This window comes from Salvelinus namaycush, chromosome 21 (genome assembly GCF_016432855.1).
Source record: "Salvelinus namaycush isolate Seneca chromosome 21, SaNama_1.0, whole genome shotgun sequence".
Taxonomy (NCBI): domain Eukaryota; kingdom Metazoa; phylum Chordata; class Actinopteri; order Salmoniformes; family Salmonidae; genus Salvelinus; species Salvelinus namaycush.
In genome coordinates, this window is record NC_052327.1 from 19,898,845 (window position 1) to 19,920,148 (window position 21,304).

Genomic DNA, 21,304 nt, shown 5'->3' on the forward strand with positions numbered 1-21,304 from the left:
CACACATTCATCGCTTTCTCCTCAGAGCTGCCAGTGAGAAAGAGGAGTGAGTTCACCGCTGTCCAACACTCCACTACTACCTGTATTATTATGTTCAAATAGAAGTTTCTTCTTTCATTCTTTACATTACGATGACTTAGCTCTCTGCATTTGTTATTATACACTGTCGGCTGCATATGTCTTAATCGGTGAGAAATGGAGAAATGGTTTGTAAAAGACGTATTAAGAGAATGCACTTCATTTCTTAACTGCTGTATGTTGCTGTTATCATGCCGTCCACTGGGTGGCAGTAATAAATGACACAAACCTTTGGTGTTTTTTCTTACTGGGTTATTGTACTTTGACACCAGTGTCGATGATGCATTATTGATTATGCAATATTGATGATGCAGTATACCTGTATGTGTGCTTAAGACTCATACAGGTATAAGGACTGGTACCAGGGACTACCTGTGAGAAACCTAGCATGAATTAGAGGGGGACTGGGACTGTTACCATGGCACCTGAATCCCACATCAAAGAGCTCATGTAGAAGGGGGGTTTTGAGTGAGGCTCGTTGGCAACTCATTAAAGTTCTATTGAGTGATTGAGCCCCCCCACCCCCTTCTCTCTCCAGCTCCCCCTACTCTCACTGGGCTCCATCGGGGCTGACTGTCACTGGAGATTGACTGTCAGTTGCCACATCCAGTCTCTGTGTGGACCTGCAGACAGACAGACGCTGCCCGTCTGCCACACAGGTGTTCAGACACGCTGTCTCCTGCAGCCCAGTGTATCCCATTCCTCACATTGCTAAAAATGTCTGAGATGCTTAAAAATAGTCACTCATTAGAAAGGTTATGATTTTCTAAATCCAATGGTTGGCATATGTGACATGCTTGGATTTTTAACCTTTTAAAGCTTTTTCATAAAACTGTCCCTTTTTTTAAAGTCTGGTAGTCCACCATCCTCAGACAAATGCTTTCATTTTTTGTGTAAGTCTTATTTCTGGATAAGGATAAATTCTTGCTATGTCATGTGATTGTGCAAAACACAGGGCTCTGGCCTATGCTAAGTCAAATCTCTCCTTCACTGTCAGAAGATGCTGTGTTGACTACTTACGGGTATCTTAGTTAAGAGCATTGGGTCAGAACCGAAAGGTTGCTGGTTCGAATTCCCGAGCCAACTGTGCCCTTGAGCAAGGCACTTAACCCTAATCCTGTAAGTCCCTCTGGATAAGAGCGTCAGCTAAATTACTAAAAATATATATATTTTTTTAATGTACAATGAAAAGACGTTTCAGTTCCTTACTCCCATGGTTTAGGAATTTTGTATGGTAGAGGCAACATGAGTGACTACTCATGAAAGTCAGGCTAACAGACCTACAAGTGATCTACGGCTCCAAATACTATTAATTAGTATCTAAATATAAACAATGGAGTCTTAAGTGAGAACTTGATGACATGGACCGGTTTAATTGTAGAGAAATGGTTGGTAACTTACAGAGCTCCCTCGGCTATTGTGGTACTGGTTCAATGACCAGTTTGTCTGGACCCCTATTGTACACTGAAACCAGGTGTTCACACACTACAATTATGGTATAGGTAGATGCACCTACAAGATGACCATAAACACAAATACTTGTATGCTAGCTAGTCCAACTGTGGTTTTACAGTGAACATACTGGATATGTGAGTGTGCTGTTCCTGTGCATCCCCGCTAGATGTTTGATGGACAGGTGCCCAACAAAACAATAGTCTCCATTATTAGCAGGCAGCTTAGGGCAGTCCACACATTATCAACACAAACACAGCGTCTACAGATGGGCAGGGGGGCCGTTAGAAAGAAAAACAGCTCCCTGCTGGGATAATGGCAGAGGGAGCTTGTTAAACGTGTGGCCTCATTGTTCTGACAAATTGGTCTGTGGCTCTAATTGCCCCTTAGTAGCGCTCCTTCGTCTGAACCCAGGCCCCCAGCTCAGATCAGACGGGCTGGGCAAGCAGTAATCCTTTAGAAGGGGGCTGCATAGCTAGGGCCGGTGGAGCTCTGACTGGAGACTGAAGGCTGTGGGAAAGTAAGGGGCCAGACCGACTGGGCCTGTATTCATAAATCATCTCAGAGTAAGAGTACTGCTCTCAGTTTTGCCTTTAATATCATAAGGAATAAGATGAAATGGACAGGGGGACCTGATCCTAGATCAGCACTCCTACTCTGAGACGCTTTTTGAATACGGGCCCCGGGGCTTAGCTTGGCTAGCCTGGCATGTCTTCAGCCTCAGCCACTATTCCTTGTGTGTGCGACAGCAAGACTCAGCCCTATTACTGACTTTAAGCCTTCTGGGCACAAACCCATCGAAGATACACATTGGAACATAGTTGTGGAGACAGGCATAATCCACACAACAATTGCATTGAGTTACTTATCAACTGTACTTTCATTTTCTGCTGCCATTAGAAGCTAAAGTCCTGACAGACCGTCATTAGAAGCTAAAGTCCTGAGAGACGGAGGGAGTGAGAGAGCCAGACCGTCATTAGAAGCTAAAGTCCTGAGAGACGGAGGCAGTGGGAGAGCCAGACCGTCATTAGAAGCTAAAGTCCTGAGAGACGGAGGGAGTGGGAGAGCCAGACCGTCATTAGAAGCTAAAGTCCTGAGAGACGGAGGGAGTGGGAGAGCCAGACCGTCATTAGAAGCTAAAGTCCTGAGAGACGGAGGGAGTGGGAGAGCCAGACCGTCATTAGAAGCTAAAGTCCTGAGAGACGGAGGGAGTGGGAGAGCCAGACCGTCATTAGAAGCTAAAGTCCTGAGAGACGGAGGGAGTGGGAGAGCCAGACCGTCATTAGAAGCTAAAGTCCTGAGAGACGGAGGGAGTGGGAGAGCCAGACTGTCATTAGAAGCTAAAGTCCTGAGAGACGGAGGCAGTGGGAGAGCCAGACCGTCATTAGAAGCTAAAGTCCTGAGAGACGGAGGGAGTGGGAGAGCCAGACCGTCATTAGAAGCTAAAGTCCTGAGAGACGGAGGGAGTGGGAGAGCCAGACCGTCATTAGAAGCTAAAGTCCTGAGAGACGGAGGGAGTGGGAGAGCCAGACCGTCATTAGAAGCTAAAGTCCTGAGAGACGGAGGGAGTGGGAGAGCCAGACCGTCATTAGAAGCTAAAGTCCTGAGAGACGGAGGGAGTGGGAGAGCCAGACCGTCATTAGAAGCTAAAGTCCTGAGAGACGGAGGGAGTGGGAGAGCCAGACCGTCATTAGAAGCTAAAGTCGAGAGAGACGGAGGGAGTGGGAGAGCCAGACCGTCATTAGAAGCTAAAGTCCTGAGAAACGGAGGGAGTGAGAGAGCCAGACCGTCATTAGAAGCTAATGTCCTGACAGACGGAGGGAGTGAGAGAGCCAGACCGTCATTAGAAGCTAAAGTCCTGAGAGACGGAGGGAGTGGGAGAGCCAGACCGTCATTAGAAGCTAAAGTCCTGAGAGACGGAGGGAGTGGGAGAGCCAGACCGTCATTAGAAGCTAAAGTCCTGAGAGACGGAGGGAGTGGGAGAGCCAGACCGTCATTAGAAGCTAAAGTCCTGAGAGACGGAGGGAGTGGGAGAGCCAGACCGTCATTAGAAGCTAAAGTCCTGAGAGACGGAGGGAGTGGGAGAGCCAGACCGTCATTAGAAGCTAAAGTCCTGAGAGACGGAGGGAGTGGGAGAGCCAGACCGTCATTAGAAGCTAAAGTCCTGAGAGACGGAGGGAGTGGGAGAGCCAGACCGTCATTAGAAGCTAAAGTCCTGAGAGACGGAGGGAGTGGGAGAGCCAGACCGTCATTAGAAGCTAAAGTCCTGAGAGACGGAGGGAGTGGGAGAGCCAGACCGTCATTAGAAGTTAAAGTCCTGAGAGACGGAGGAAGTGGGAGAGCCAGACCGTCATTAGAAGTTAAAGTCCTGAGAGACGGAGGGAGTGGGAGAGCCAGACCGTCATTAGAAGCTAAAGTCCTGAGAGACGGAGGGAGTGGGAGAGCCAGACCGTCATTAGAAGCTAAAGTCCTGAGAGACGGAGGGAGTGGGAGAGCCAGACCGTCATTAGAAGCTAAAGTCCTGAGAGACGGAGGGAGTGGGAGAGCCAGACCGTCATTAGAAGCTAAAGTCCTGAGAGACGGAGGGAGTGGGAGAGCCAGACCGTCATTAGAAGCTAAAGTCCTGAGAGACGGAGGGAGTGGGAGAGCCAGACCGTCATTAGAAGCTAAAGTACTGAGAGACGGAGGGAGTGGGAGAGCCAGACCGTCATTAGAAGCTAAAGTCCTGAGAGACGGAGGGAGTGAGAGAGCCAGACCGTCATTAGAAGCTAAAGTCCTGAGAGACGGAGGGAGTGGGAGAGCCAGACCGTCATTAGAAGCTAAAGTCCTGAGAGACGGAGGGAGTGGGAGAGCCAGACCGTCATTAGAAGCTAAAGTCCTGAGAGACGGAGGGAGTGGGAGAGCCAGACCGTCATTAGAAGCTAAAGTCCTGAGAGACGGAGGGAGTGGGAGAGCCAGACCGTCATTAGAAGCTAAAGTCCTGAGAGACGGAGGGAGTGGGAGAGCCAGACCGTCATTAGAAGCTAAAGTCCTGAGAGACGGAGGGAGTGGGAGAGCCAGACCGTCATTAGAAGCTAAAGTCCTGAGAGACGGAGGGAGTGGGAGAGCCAGACCGTCATTAGAAGCTAAAGTCCTGAGAGACGGAGGGAGTGGGAGAGCCAGACCGTCATTAGAAGTTAAAGTCCTGAGAGACGGAGGGAGTGGGAGAGCCAGACCGTCATTAGAAGTTAAAGTCCTGAGAGACGGAGGGAGTGGGAGAGCCAGACCGTCATTAGAAGCTAAAGTCCTGAGAGACGGAGGCAGTGGGAGAGCCAGACCGTCATTAGAAGCTAAAGTCCTGAGAGACGGAGGGAGTGGGAGAGCCAGACCGTCATTAGAAGCTAAAGTCCTGAGAGACGGAGGGAGTGGGAGAGCCAGACCGTCATTAGAAGCTAAAGTCCTGAGAGACGGAGGGAGTGGGAGAGCCAGACCGTCATTAGAAGCTAAAGTCCTGAGAGACGGAGGGAGTGGGAGAGCCAGACCGTCATTAGAAGCTAAAGTCCTGAGAGACGGAGGGAGTGGGAGAGCCAGACCGTCATTAGAAGCTAAAGTCCTGAGAGACGGAGGGAGTGGGAGAGCCAGACCGTCATTAGAAGCTAAAGTCCTGAGAGACGGAGGGAGTGGGAGAGCCAGACCGTCATTAGAAGCTAAAGTCCTGAGAGACGGAGGGAGTGGGAGAGCCAGACCGTCATTAGAAGCTAAAGTCCTGAGAGACGGAGGCAGTGGGAGAGCCAGACCGTCATTAGAAGCGGAGCCTGGACCACCAGTCTGCATCGCAGTGTGAGATCTCTTCTAGTTGTCTGAGATGGTAGGAGCATCCTGTGGCTGTCTGACGATAATATGACTGTGTTCCTCCAGAACTGCATTGAATTACTTTTTCTGTTACGATCAATATAATCCATCTTGTCTCTTTTCCCCGGAATATCTGGAATCTTTTTTGTACCCTTAATGTGTAATACAAAAGCATAAAAAGTATGCATTTGCCTAATTACTTTTTTGCACAAGCTTTAAAAGAGGTGAAGTTGGCTCTGTGATTTAAACGTGTAAATAATTGCCAAGAGAAATCCCACTGGCACAAGCTGGTTGAATCAACGTTGTTTCATCATAATTTGTCAGCATATTGTGATATGGTATCTATGTGGAAAATACAATGATTCTGACATATCATATTTCAGGATTGTCATCAGTAGCTAGGTTTCCATCCAATTTGTGAGAGATTTCCATGTGAATATTCTAAAATCTGCATAAAATAATATGCCCATATTCAGAGGTGGAAAAATGACTCAGTTGTCACACTTGAGTAAAAGTAAAGATAGCGTAATATTAAATGACTCAAGTAAAGGTGAAAGTAACCCAGTAAAATACTACTTGAGTAAAAGTCTAAAAGTATCAGATTTTAAATGTACTTAAGTACAGTGTTGTAAAAAGTACTCAATTGTCATACTTGAGTGAAAGTACAAAGTAAATGTAAACGCTATACATCAAATTCCTTATATTTAGCAAACCAGACAGCAAAATGTCATTTTTTATTACTTGTTTTGACAGCCAGGGGCACACTCCAACACTCAGACATAATTTACAAAGGAAGCGTTTATGTTTAGTGAGTCCACCAGATCAGAGGCAGTAGGGATGACCCAGGATGTTTTCTTGATAAATTAGTGAATTTGACCTTTTTCCTGTATTGCTAAGCATTCAAATTGTAGCTAGTACTTTTGGGTGTCAGGGAAAATGTATGGAGTAAAAAGTACATCATTTTCTTTAGGAATGTAGTGAAGTAAAAGTAGTCAAAAATATAAATAGTAAAGTACATGTAACGGATGTGAAATGGCTAGCTAGTTAGCGGGTACGCGCAAGTAGCATTTCAATCAGTTACGTCACTTGCTCTGAGACTTAAGTAGTGTTGCCCCTTGCTCTGCAAGGGCCGTGGTCTTTGTGGAGCGATGGGTAACGATGCTTCGTGGGCGACCGTTGTTGATGTGTGCAGAAGGTCCCTGGTTCGCGCCCGTGTCGGGGCGAGGGGACGGTCTAAAGTTATACTGTTACATTGATGCTGTTGACCCGGATCACTGGTTGCTGCGGAAAAGGAGGAGGTTGAAAGGGGGGTGAGTGTAACGGATGTGAAATGGCTAGCTAGTTAGCGGGTACGCGCAAGTAGCATTTCAATCAGTTACGTCACTTGCTCTGAGACTTAAGTAGTGTTGCCCCTTGCTCTGCAAGGGCCGCGGCCTTTGTGGCGCGATGGGTAACGATGCTTCGTGGGCGACCGTTGTTGATGTGTGCAGAAGGTCCCTGTTTCGCGCCCGTGTCGGGGCGAGGGGACGGTTTAAAGTTATACTGTTACATACAGATACCCCAAAAAACGACTTAATTAGTACTTTAACTTAGTACTTTTTAGTACTTTACAGCACTGTGCATATTCCCACCAGAGATGTACATCAAAACTGACGTTTGCGGATAAAAGTCTGTGCGTGATGACTTCCTGCACATACAAATAACGTTTGCGGTTAATTTTCTATGTACCGAATGAAAAATACAAGTTAAATGGGTTTCCATGGCATTTTCTACTCCATCGTTTTGTCATAAAAAAACGGTTGCTATGTGCCCACTGTTCTTGGTACGTGCGCTCTAGGCAACAGCTGGCAGATACAGTGCGGCTAGTCTACATGTTGAGATTATTATGAACAAGAGCTGTGTTATTTGTATTTGTCAAACGGCAGTCAAATATCGATCATCATGTCACCAGAATAAGACCCTCGATATTTATTTGAAAGGAGCATCACCCTCATCACGTGCATTTTCACCACTCGGTGAAGTTGATCATTATTTATTGCATCTGTAGCCTAATAAACTGCATGGTTTCGCGAGTCGTAGTGGGAGGACCACACATTTCATCGCGTGACTCCCAAGTTTACTTCGATATGATGGTTATTATATCAAAATTGCGTTTCCACCGCAATTTCTCGAATAATTAATTTTCCCGTAACAACAAGATCCTTCCACGTCGAACATATATATATATATATATAAAATTGAACGGGAAAATCCTGTCCCCTTCAGCCCAGTTATTACTTTTTTAATGTGAGATAATACATCTGCATGAAATGGTTGGATGGAAACCTGGTTAGTGTAACCAATTTTCTACATAGACAAACCGTGTAGGAAATATGCTGGATTTGTGCCTTTGAAACCATTAAAGAATAATGGGCAAATATTGTACAATCCAGGTGTGCAAAACTCTTAGAGATTTACCCAGAAAGACTCACAGCTGTAATTGCTACCAAAAGTGATTCTAACATGGATTGACACAGGGGTGTGAATACTTATGTAAATTTTATATATCTTTATTTCATTTTCAATAAATTTGATAACATTCTAAAAACATGTTTTCATTTTGACATTATGGGATAATGTGTGTAGATGGGTGATATAAAAAAAAAAGAAGTAATCCATTTTGAATTCAGGCTGTAACACATCACAATGTGGAATAAGTCAAGGGGTATGAATACTTTCTGAAGGCACTGTATAAATGTCTTCTTACGTAATCATAGAAAGCATACATGTTCAAGATAGCATGCAAAGGTCGCAGGTCTGTGGAGATCTTGACAATTGCCATAATAATCTGCGCAGAATCTTGAAAAGCATTGATCACTTACACTATGTACTTTTAATGTAATCTCAACTGCCATCCAGGTCATTTGGTTGTGCTATTAAATGAAGCACAGTGATAATACATGAAGTTCTTGTATAAATACTAAATATCTGACATTGTATTCCCATTTTAACTTTGTTGTGCCTTTAAATAGTTGAAATTATCACTTTAAAATGACATGGTGTGACCAATGGGATTTTATGTTTTTTTTGCAACATAGCTTCATATGACTGTTTGTGTCTATCTATGCTGCAGTCGAGTATGATCAGATAGCTACAGTAGGTAGCCAGCTGGAGCTTGCTGTTGTTTAGCATGTGAAGTAGACAGTAATCTAGTATCACATCAAAGCCAGGTGAGAGAGCTGGAAACACTGTTCTGCTAATGGGAGTGTGATCTGTCTGATCAGGACCCTTCTCAGGAAACCCTTTATGTTAGTAAAGGAGGAGACATGAAAGAGGCTCAATATTAAGGAGACTTCCTGTCTGTCTACACAACTCTCTAAAAGGAAATACACTTTTACTCCTGTGTAGAATATGAACTATAAACATTCTTCATCAAATCGTTTTTAGAAGAGTATACATTTGAGAATCTGTCATTACACTACTGTATTTGCCTCTCAAAACAATAAGCTCATAAGAAAAAATAAGTGCAAAATGCATGAATACATAATTTCCAGCAAAGCAGCCTGTGTGAACTAAACAGTACGGTAGCTATGTCTAGTGTCTAGTGTGAAAGTCATGGATTTTCAATGGTGAAATGGACTGGGTAGAAACAAATATAATAGTTTGCTTTGGTTGTGATTGCTCTCATAATGCCCCCCCCCTTCCATCCACCTATTACCCCCCTCTCTGTCTACATTCATCACAAAACAAGCCATCGTCTCCTCTCACACGCCGTCTCAGTCTCTTTGATGGGTAGTTGATAACAGTCTGATTGGGCTGGGCTGACTGCATATATAGAGGAGACCACTGGTACAGAGAGACATTACCTCTCCTACAGAAACAAGCAACAGCAGCACCCACCTTCTCGTTTGGATTCTCACTCAGGACTTTGTTTCTCTTCACTATGGATCTCCTCACCTTAACCCTGGCTCTCTTGGTTCTCCTGACCCCAGCCTGGGGCTTCGACATGGGCCAGTCGACCCGGTGCGTGCCCATCCCCCACCAGATGAGTGTGTGCCAGGACGTGGGCTACTCAGAGATGAGGCTGCCAAACTTCCTGGGCCACAGCAGCCTGGAGAGCGAAGTGGTTCCCCGCTCGGAGGACTGGAGACCCCTGCTGCAGACTGGCTGCCATCCCCATGCCCAAGCCTTCCTCTGCTCCCTCATCGCCCCCGTCTGCCTCGACACGTACGTCTATAGCTTCTGTTAGCCTTTTACCTATTCATGTCCTCTTCTACCTTTGTATGTTCTTGCTGTGCGTCTGTCTGTCTGTCTGTCTGTCTGTCTGTCTGTCTGTCTGTCTGTCTGTCTGTCTGTCTGTCTTTGTCTCTATCTCCATACTATGCCTCTCTCATCCTTCTCTGTCAATCTGGCTGTTCTTACTCCTGTGTTTGAGTCGGTCTGCCTCGTTCCTTCCCACTTTCTCGTGCTAACTCCTTCTTAAGAGGAATCTATCCACTACTCAATTTTCACCCTCAAACTATTCACACCAGTGTGTGTCTACAGTGTAACATTCCTTCAATTTCCAGAGAGTGCCCACTGCGTTCTTAAATGTAACCCCGTGTCTCTCCCATCTCCAGGTTTTTCCAGCCGTGCCGTAGCCTGTGCGTGGCCGTCAGGGACAGCTGTGCTCCAGTACTGGCCTGTCAGGGCCACGTCTGGCCAGAGGCGCTGGACTGTGACCGTTTCCCTGCCCAGGAGGACATGTGTCTGACCCCCCACCCCAAACACAGCAACAGCCACCTCGCCAAAGCATTGCCTCAGCCTGCATGCCAAGCCTGTCCTTCCGTGGAGGAGCACCCTACACTGAAGACAGTTCTGGACGCTCTGTGCCAGGATGACTTTGGTAAGCATGTGCAATAATGTACTTTATGCCTGCGCATGTTTCTATTGATTAGTGTGTTACGGAAGTGTATTAATGTTATTTTGTGTGTATATTTGTGTGTGTTTGTACTATACATATGTGTGTAACTCTGTCCAAGCTAGTGTACTCACCCTCTCTCCTCTTTCTCTTCCCCCAGCTGTAACAGCCAAGCTGTCTCGCCGGCGCCGGCCCTCGGGGGAGCCAGAGTTTGAGGTGGAGGGTCGGGTGGAGTTTATCCGCCAGGGCCCCCTGCTTCCCTACGACACCCAGCACCTCCTCCAGCAGTGGCTGCTCATTAACCTACGGTGTGCCAACGCCCTAGTCCGGCCCGGCCGCGCCCAGCTCTACCTGCTGACTGGGGCGGTGCAGCCAGAAGGCACCCTGGCCCTCACCCGCCTCTTCCCCTGGCACAAGAAGGACCACGGCATCGCAGTGGCCACACGCAAGTGGAAGCACCACAAGTGTTGAGTGCCTGGACGATGTATAGGAATGGAAAAACCTGAGCTCTGATGAATCTGTGTTGCTTAGAACGACATCCTTACTCACACAAGCCAGGACTCGACATAATATCAGTTTTCTTGGAAATAATTTGGTATATGGCCTAAGTATATGACGTTTTCTGATGTTACTGACTTGATGCAGAGGAGCGTGGAGTTGGAGCTGGACTCTCTCACTGACATGACCCTCTGCTTCCCTCTGCTGCTCCTTCACAGTAGCTCAGCTCCGTCTGAAAGCACACAGCAATAGAATGCACTCTAAAAACTGTACATAGGAAGAGCTAAATGTAAATGATTTCTAAAGAGTATTCTTTTCTATTTAGATAATGCCGTATTTATGTGTTTTGTATGTTCGATTTGTCTGTTAAGTCAGTGAAAAGGATATTATAATAAAATATTTACCGACCGTATTTCGACTGAAGTAGTGTTGGTTATTCTACTATCTATGATTGATACATTTGATTTAAAATAGCCGAATAGCTGGACTCTTATGGCTAAGGTGAGTGCAGAATGTTTTTTTGTTTTTTTACATGTGCACAATGTCCTTATAGTGTAAGATGTCCAATGGATGATGAAAATACCATAATATACTGTGTTATTATGTACAGCAAACAAGTATTGCCTGAATACACTTTTCAAGTTAATACAATCAATCAATCAAATGTATTTATAGAGTCCTTTTTACAACACCAGTTGTCACAAAGTGCTTATACAGAAACCCAGCCTAAAACCCCAAACAGCAAGCAAAGCAGCTGTAGAAGCATGGTGGCTAGGAAAAACTCCCTAGAAAGGCAGGAAACTAGGAAGAAACCTAGAGAGGAACCAGGCTCTAAGGGGTGGCCAGTCCTCTTCAAGTCTCCAGTCATCTAAAATGGTGTAGAATTGCATAAAATGTGTTTATAAAAGGCCACATTTTTGGGGGGAACCTAGGCAAATGTTTTTCTGCAAGCACCTCACGCTACTGCTCTATGCCAGTATGTAAAAGCGATGATAATGCATGCAATGCTTTATAATAAAGGTGATATTTTTTTATGCATTTCGGTACCTCGGAGCCCTCCAGGTCACCTCCCTCTCGGGCTCACTTTTTGTTCTGGTACCTCCCAGTCTACAAATGAAGCACTGAATCTGTTACCTCCACTGTACCACCACCAATTAGGTCATATGATGTCACATAAGGTCACATTGGTATTAGGGATGGAGTGTTTCGAGACTCACACATGGACTTTGTTTGTTAAGTATTTGGAGGGATAGTGTGCAATGTGAGTTCTTTTAGAGTTCTTATGCAGTTCATACCAGGTCATACCAGACTGTGGAGGGCCAGTAAAACTTTATTTCAGGGCTCCATTAAAATACATTCATTAATTTCTGCTGACGCCATTGTGATCTGCCTGATTATCTGTCTCTCTCTCTTTTTCTCTGTCTCTCTTTTCTGATGCGATGCCATTCCGCCTGGTTTCCTTCTGTCCGCCCCAGGGTGTGAGGAGTGGATATGACAAACAGAGACAAAACCATGGCTTTATTACCCCCTCCTCATGTTTCATGAACAACGACGTCATCATACAGTCATAGTCATAGAGTCCAGTCATGTAGTCCAGACAGATGCCTGGACAGTCAGTGACAGACCACTGCTGACCAACCACAACAAATGTTAACCCATCAACAGAACTGGCAACCAATCGGACGGACCATGAAGCACAGTAAGAGCTGGATGTAGTTTTAACTTGGATTTCCAGTTTACATCTGCTTATGATTTGGGTATCTCCAACTGACTTTTTCCTCTTGCTGTTGCTTTCTCTTACATTGGCGTGGGTTGTTTTCCTTGTCCTGGTGTATGTGGACCATAAGGCTGGCCGGGCCCCCATCTGTGCCCATAGACAGGCAGGGTGCCATGCACTGTCCCTGGCAGACCTTTTCGACAGGGTATTCAGCTGTCTGCCAGAATGCATGGTATCTCCAGCGATCTACACTCAGAGTCGCTCCTCTATTTTAGTCTCCTCTGCCCTCCTTTCTCTTGCTCGTTCTCTCTTTCTCTCACTCTCCTCTCTCAACTTTGAGATTACATCATTACTTATTATCTACTTATTATCCCCTGTTCCTCATTTTTATCATCCTTTTCTCTTATTTTACATCTCTTCCAAAGGAGCAATATTTCCTCCCCATGAAAAACCACATTAGAAAACGGAAATGCCACAGCTTTCACAAACTTACACCGGATGACAAGGAGAATGCACAGAGACTAGCAGTGAGCCTAGCACTTTATAGTCTAAATGTTGTTTTGTCTGCATGTGTTTAAACTCTCTCTGCATGTCTCTTCTGCATGTTCATATCTGCACCCTTCTGTATCATGTTAATATAGTGACAATTTTTTTTATTTTTTTATTTCACCTTTATTTAACCAGGTAGGCCAGTTGAGAACAAGTTCTCATTTACAAAAGCGACCTGGCCAAGATAAAGCAAAGCAGTGCGACACAAACAACAACACAGAGTTACACATGGAATAAACAAACGTACAGTCAATAACACAATAGAAAAATTCTATATACTGTGTGTGCAAATGAGGTAAGATTGGGGAGGTAGGGCAATAAGTAGGCCGAAGTGGCGAAGTAATTACAATTTAGCAATTAAACACTGGAGTGATAGATCTGCAGATGAATGTGCAAGTTGAGATACTGGGGTGCAAAGGAGCAAAAAAACAAATAACAATATGGGGATGAGGTAGTTGGATGGGCAATTTACAGATGGGCTATGTACAGGTGCAATGATCTGTGAGCTGCTCTGACAGCTGATGTTTAAAGTTAGTGAGGGAGATATGAGTCTCCAGCTTCAGTGATTTTTGCAATTCGTTCCAGTCATTGGCAGCAGAGAACTGGAAGGAAAGGCGGCCAAAGGAGGAATAGGCTTTGGGGGTGACCAGTAAAATATACCTGCTGGAGCGCGTGCTACGGGTGGGTGCTGCTATGGTGACCAGTGAGCTGAGATAAGGCGGGGCTTTACCTAGCAAAGACTTATAGATGACCTGGAGCCAGTGGGTTTGGCGACGAATATGAAGCGAGGGCCAGCCAACGAGAGCATACAGGTCGCAGTGGTGGGTAGTATATGGGGCTTTGGTGACAAAACGGATGGCACTGTGATAGACTGCATCCAATTTGCTGAGTAGAGTGTTGGGGGCAGTCTATGACATCGCCGAAGTCAAGGATCGGTAGGATGGTCAGTTTTACGAGGGTATGTTTGGCAGCATGAGTGAAGGATGCTTTGTTGCGAAATAGGAAGCCGATTCTAGATTTCATTTTGGATTGGAGATGCTTAATGTGAGTCTGGAAGGAGAGTTTACAGTCTAACCAGACACTTAGGTATTTGTAATTGTCCACATATTCTAAGTCAGAACCGTCCAGAGTAGTGATGCTGGAAGTGCGGGCAGGTGCGGGCAGCGATCGGTTGAAGAGCATGCATTTAGTTTTACTTGCATTTAAGAGCAGCTGGAGGCCACGGAAGGGGAGTTGTATGGCATTGAAGCTCGTCTGGAGGTTAGTTAACACAGTGTCCAAAGAATGGCCAGAAGTATACAAAATGGTGTCGTCTGCGTAGAGGTGGATCAGATTATCACCAGCAGCAAGAGCGACATCATTGATGTATACAGAGAAAAGAGTCAGCCCGAGGATTGAACCCTGTGGCACCCCCATAGAGAATGCCAGAGGTCCGGACAACAGGCCCTCCGATTTGACACACTGAACTCTGTCTGAGAAGTAGTTGGTGAACCAGGCGAGGCAGTCATTTGAGAATCCAAGACTGTTGAGTCTGCCGATAAGAATGTGGTGATTGACAGAGTCGAAAGCCTTGGCCAGGTCGATGAATACGGCTGCACAGTATTGTCTTTTATCGATGGCGGTTATGATATCGTTTAGGACCTTGAGCGTGGCTGAGGTGCACCCATGACCAGCTCGGAAACCAGATTGCATAGCGGAGAAGGTACGGTGGGATTCGAAATGGTTGGTGATCTGTTTGTTAACTTGGCTTTCGAAGACCTTAGAAAGGCAGGGTAGGATAGATATAGGTCTGTAACAGTTTGGGTCTAGAATGTCTCCCCCTTTGAAGAGGGGAATGACCGCGGCAGCTTTCCAATCTTTGGGGATCTCAGACGATATGAAAGAGAGGTTGAACAGGCTAGTAATAGGGGTTGCAACAATTGCGGCAGATAATTTTAGAAAGAGAGGGTCCAGATTGTCTAGCCCAGCTGATAAGTAGGGGTCCAGATTTTGCAACTCTTTCAGAACATCAGCTATCTGGATTTGGGCGAAGGAGAAATGGGGAGGTTTGGGCAAATTGCTGTGGGGGGTGCAGGGCTGTTGACCGGGTTAGGGGTAGCCAGGTGGAAAGCATGGCCAGCCGTAGAAAAATGCTTTTTGAAATTCTCAATTATTGTGAATTTATCGGTGTTGACAGTGTTTCCTAGCCTCAGTGCAGTGGGCAGCTGGGAGGAGGTGCTCTTATTCTCCATGGACTTTACAGTGTCCCAGAACTTTTTGGAGTTTGTGCTGCAGGATGCAATTTTCTGTTTGAAAAGCTAGCCTTTGCTTTCCTAACTGCCTGTGTATATTGGTTCCTAACTTCCCTGAAAAGTTGCATATCGCTGGGCTATTCAATGCTAATGCAGTACTCTATAGGATGTTTTTGTGCTGGTCAAGGGCAGTCAGGTCTGGAGTGAACCAAGGGCTATATCTGTTCCTGGTTCTACATTTTTTGAATGGGGCATGCTAATTTAAGATGGTGAGGAAAGCACTTTTAAAGAATAACCAGGTATCCTCTACTGACGAAATGAGGTCAATATCCTTCCAGCATACCTGGGCCAGGTCGATTAGAAAGGCCTGCTCGCTGAAGTGTTTTAGGGAGCGTTTGACAGTGATGAGTGGTGGTCGTTTGACCGCAGACCCATTACGGACGCAGGCAATGAGGCAGTGATCGCTGAGATTCTGGTTGAAGACAGTAGAGGTGTATTTAGAGGGCAGGTTGGTTAGGATGATATCTATGAGGGTGCCCGTGCTTACAGATTTGGGGTGGTACCTGGTAGGTTCATTGATATAATTGATATAATGGCAACGGAAGGGATGGTTGCCGTTTTACAGGCTCCTAACCAACTGTGCCATTTTTATTTTTGCATTGTTTGTAACTTATTTTGTACATAAAGTTGCTGCTACCGTCATTTTTGACTGAAAAGAGCTTCTGGACAGCAGAACAACGATTACTCACCTCGAACTGGACAATGTTTTTTTCTTTAATGAGTCCGACGTGAAGGATATACTGCTTCCCGGAGATCAGGCCAAATTACTTTAATTCATGTGAAGAAAAGACAGAGATACAGGGGACGAAGGTCGGGGTGCCTTCTGAAGATTTGTAGGTAAGTGAGTAAATTGCAATTACCATCGGTTCTATTGGCCAACATGCAATCACTGGAAAACAAACTGGATGATCTACGGTTGAGACTATCCTACTAACGGGACATTAAAAACAGTAATATCTTATGTTTCACCGAGTCGTGGCTGAATGACGACACAGATAATATAGGGCTGGCTGGGTTTTCCGTGTATCGGCAAGAAAGAGCAGCTACGTCTGATAAGACGACAACTGGTGCGCAATGTTTACTATTAAAGAAGTCTCGAGGTATTGCTCGCCTGAGGTAGAGTACCTCATGATAAGCTGTAGACCACACTATCTACCAAGAGAGTTCTCATCTATGTTATTCATAGCCGTCTATTTACCCCCACAAACCGATGCTGGCACTAAGACCGCACTCAACGAGCTGTATAACGCCATAAGCAAAAGAAAATGCTCATCCAGAAGCGGCGCTCCTAGTGGCCGGCGACTTTAATGCAGGCAAACTTAAATCCGTTTTGCCTATTTTCTACCAGCATGTCATATATGCAACTAGAGGAAAAAACACTCTAGACCACCTTTACTTCACACACAGACATGCATACAAAGCTCTCCCTCGCCCTCCATTTGGTAAATCTGACCATAATTCTATCCTCCTGATTCCTGCTCTCGAGCAAAAACTAAAGCAGGAAGTACCAGTGACTCGCTCAATACGGAAGTGGTCAGATGACGCGGATGCTACGCTACAGGACTGTTTTGCTAACACAGACTGAAATATGTTCCGTGATTCATCCAATGGCATTGAGGAGTATACCACCTCAGTCACCCACTTCATCAATAAGTGCATTGACGACATCATCCCCACAGTGACCCACAGTACGCACAACCAGAAGCCATGGATTACAGGCAACGTCCGCACTGAGCTAAAGGCTAGAGCTGCTGCTTTCAAGGAGCGGGACACTAATCCGGACGCTTATAAGAAACCGCGCTATGCCCTTAGATGAACCATCAAACAGGCAAAGTGTCAATACAGGACTAAGATTGAATGTAAAGTACTTAAGTAAAAATACTATATAGTACTTCTTAAGTCATTTTTTGGAGTATCTGTACTTTACTTTTGTGATAGAAAAATGACATATTTACCTGATTTGTTTGATATTAATAGTTAGCGATTAATACTTAACAAATAGGACATTTCTGTTCTGTTTAATTGTGTGTTTCTGTAAAGAGATGGTTTCCACTCCAGCTTCCTGCAGTTAGTCTGCTAGAGATAGCTTGAGCTGACAATGACTTGGTGATACAAACCTAAAAGCTGGCATTCCATAGACAAGATGTGGTGTGTGTGACCCAATATAGAGATAGCCTGGAAGAGTTTAGAACAATGCCTCATTGTCTCATCTTCCTGGAATCTGGGAAACTAAGCCGGGTTGGGGGTAAACCACCATCCTGTGTAGATAACCAAGGTGGCTTATGGGAGTTGGAACCAGTCTGACTTAGCATTTTTAAGTCTTATATAAGGTCTCTGTTTTATCATTATCAGTTAGTCAAGACTGTTGGGTTGACAGTTTAATTATTGCAATAATTAATCGATATTGAATAAAGATGATTGTTTGAAGAAATGACAAAGTCTCTCTCACTTGAAAAGAATATTCCAACACACTTTACTATTTATATTTATAAATGATGTACTTTTTATTCCATACATTTTACCTGACACCAAAAAGTACTCGTAAGGGCAAGCAACAACACATCTACCACACTGATCCTCAACACCGGGGCCCCTCAGGGGTGCATGCTTAGTCCCCTCCTGTACTCCCTGTTCACCTACGACTGCGTGGCCAAGCAAGACTCCAACACCGTCATTAAGTTTGCTGACGACACAACAGTAGTAGGCCTGATCACCGAAAATGATGAGACAGCCTATAGGGAGGTCAGAGACCTGGCGGTGGGGTTCCAGGACAACAACCTCTCCCTCAATGTGAGCAAGACAAATGAGTTGATCGTAGACTACAGGAAAAGGAGGGCCGAACATGCCCCCATTAACATCGACGGGGCTGTAGTGGAGCGGGTTGAGAGTTTCAAGTTCCTTGGTGTCCAGATCACCAACAAACTATCATGATCCAAACACACCAAGACAGTTGTGAAGAGTGCACGACATGACATTTTCCCCCTCAAGACACCCAAAAGATTTGGCATGGGTCCCCAGATCCTCAAACAGTTCTACAGCTGCACCATTGAGAGCATCCTGACCGGTTGCATCACCGCCTGGTATGGCAACTGCTCGGCATCTGACCGTAAGGTGCTACAGAGGATAGTGTGTAGTACATCACTGGGGCCAACCTTCCTGCCATCCAGAACCTATATACTAGGCAGTGCCAGAGGAAGGCCCAAAAATCCAAGTCAAAGACTGGTCTCTCTCTGCTACCGCATGGCAAGCAGTACCGGAGTGCCAAGTCTAGGTCCAAAAGCTCCTTAACAGCTTCTATCCCCTAGCCATAAGACTGCTGAACAATTAATCAAATGGCCACTCTGACTATTTACATTGACGCTCGCTATTTATTACCTATGCATAGTCACTACCCCTACCTAAATGTACAAATTACCTCGACTAACCTGTACCCCCGCACATTGACTTGGTACGGGTACCTTCTGTATATAGCCTCATTATTGTTATGTATTCTTATTGTGTAACTTTTTTGTATTTTTTTACTTTAGTTAATTTAGCAAATATTTTGAACTGTGTTGTTGGTTAAAGACCCGGTAACGTTGTTGGTTAAAGTCCCGGTAACGTCTACACCTTTTGTATTCACCGCATGTGACAAATAAAATTTGATTTGATTTGACAAGTGGTAGTCTCTTGTCTGTCTGCTCTGTATAGTACTGTAGAGTAAAGTTGACCATAATTGATTCCACTGGTATAAGTGAGTAAAACTGACTCACCTGGACAGATGAAAGTGTAATAACTATCAATAAAAGTTATTGTCTGTATCTGACTTGGACCCAGCCGTCCCCCCCCTTCCTGCCAGAGAGAGGAGCTGACAGAGGTCATCCTGAAGATTCTGGGGGCTTGGGGAGAACCCCTGTCCCAGCTCCACCACAGCATGGCTCAGGGCCAAGCTCAGGCTCAGCACCAGGACCAGGAGTTTAACCACTACAGCTCCAACAAGTCTCTGGCGATGAGCGACATGCTGCAGGAGTTACAGAACGGAGTGGAGAGAGTGGCTGAGAAGGTAAGAGTCAGACACTGTGTGTGTGTGTGTGTGTGTGTGTGTGTGTGTGTGTGTGTGTGTGTGTGTGTGTGTGTGTGTGTGTGTGTGTGTGTGTGTGTGTGTGTGTGTGTGTGTGTGTGTGTGTGTGCACGAAAGAGTGTGACTACTATGTGCATACAGTACTTCCATCTCTGCAGCCTGTTGTCTAGAGTGATTTGTATCCCACAGACACGGTCTCTGTATGTTTATCTGCCTCAGATGCAGTTGCTGGGAATGATCAGTGACTCTCTGAGGCCCTGGCTCTTCCCCCCTCCTCCTCCCCCCCACCTCGGAGATTGACCCCATGGACCACCAGTACCTCCTCTACTGCTTCAGACGAGACTCCAACAAGGTCCAGAGCCGCATCCTCAAGTATACCATCCTCCCTGAGCAGGGCTGTTGAGGTGTGTCCAGCCGTCCAAACCACAATCTATCATCCGCTCTGGTTGCACAGTTCCAGCATGTCATCTGACATTCGCTATGGTTGATTTGCATACGGTTACATTTATTGGGCATTTTATATTTGTAAAATCTGTCATTTATTTGATATTTTCTCTGAGGTCCTTGGTTAAAAGCACTATCTTAAGTGATGAAGTGTATTTTTGTAAATATTGAAGACTAACTTATTAAGTTTGTCTTGTGTTACTATGGGATGCTCAGCGTCTTGAATATTAACATGGAATGAAGAAATCAGCATTTAATGAATCATTTTATTTACAGATTTTTTTTCAGTTAGGAGTAAAACAAACATTCTGAACACAATATTACATGTTAAAGCATTTACGCATGGTTGTGTGTAGCTGACTAACCTTCAATGTGTGTTAATATACAATGTATGGTCTAATAAATGTTTTGTTTTTGAGATTTGTATTGATCATTCAAAAACACTTTCCAAAAACACATTCAAAAACACTTTTAGTCAGTCTACAAAATGTTGCTACACAATAGCAACCCACACAATATTAAAATGACAAGTATTTTATTGTTATGGAGTGTTAGTAGTTTTATCCAATGCTCAGACAGTCCCTTTTCAATCATGCCTCACAACACTGACCCTCATCTTCCCACTGGGCACAGACGTCATTTCAACTTCTAGTTTTGGTTTACATTTGGTTGAGTTGTCAACTAACATGAATTCAATGTGAAATCAACAAAAGAAAGGACCATGCCGTTGGATTTAGGTAAAACGTTGGATGAAAAAAAGACTAAATTGCCTTATGTTGATGACTTTTTTCCAATCCAATCAGTTTCCACGTTGATTCAACATCATGTATAATTTTTGGTTGAAATGACGTGGAAACACCGTTGATTCAACCAGTTTTTGCCCAGTGGTTTCTCTGTCTTTCATCTTCTCAGGGGTCAGAGGTCATAGTGTGTCTGTGCAGACTCAGTGGCTGTATCAAAGTCACATGTTTCTTGCATGGCTCTTTCTCTATGGTAACTCCTGTTTCCCTGTCCCACTGCTGTGATGATGATCTGTCTAATGCCGTGCCCGTGCTCTCTGGTGCCTCCTCTTCCTGTTTGCAGCCCCGGGACATGAGCTCCTCCATGGGGGAGCGGCCGCTGTGGGCCTCCTTCTCCTTACAGTTCCTCCACTTCATCCTCCGGTTCTGGAACCAGATCTTCACCTACAGTAGACACACAGGTCAGTGAGAGGTTCAGACTGAGGTGCCATTCGTTTTGTTTAGTCAAATCTAAGTCTATGATACAGCAGAGAGCATGATCTATTTGATCTACTTACAATTATCACAGTAGTGAAAGCCGTACTGTAATAGCATTTTAAGATGAGGAACACTTACAATAGAAGTGGCTCTATATATTTACTAAATCTAGGCTGGAGCACCCAAATAATATGTGTTTGTATGCAATGAAGAGGTGAGATGAGAAGGCCTATAATGTAGCATGTGATGTAAAATGAGGTTGTTATGGGCACCGACCTAGACAGGAGA

At 45.1% G+C, this 21,304-nt stretch overlaps 1 protein-coding gene and 1 pseudogene across 1 annotated transcript; both read left to right on the top strand.

Moving 5' to 3' along the window:
* The first annotated feature begins 9,283 nt into the window (after positions 1–9,283).
* LOC120065809 (secreted frizzled-related protein 5-like) lies at positions 9,284–10,711 on the top strand. The gene is made up of 3 exons (XM_039016863.1): positions 9,284–9,567; positions 9,960–10,225; positions 10,401–10,711. Exons 1-3 carry the CDS (start codon positions 9,284–9,286, stop codon positions 10,709–10,711), a joined length of 861 nt encoding a protein of 286 aa, XP_038872791.1.
* Positions 10,712–11,230: 519 nt separating this feature from the next.
* LOC120065811 lies at positions 11,231–19,758 on the top strand (annotated as a pseudogene).
* The last annotated feature ends 1,546 nt before the right edge of the window (positions 19,759–21,304 follow it).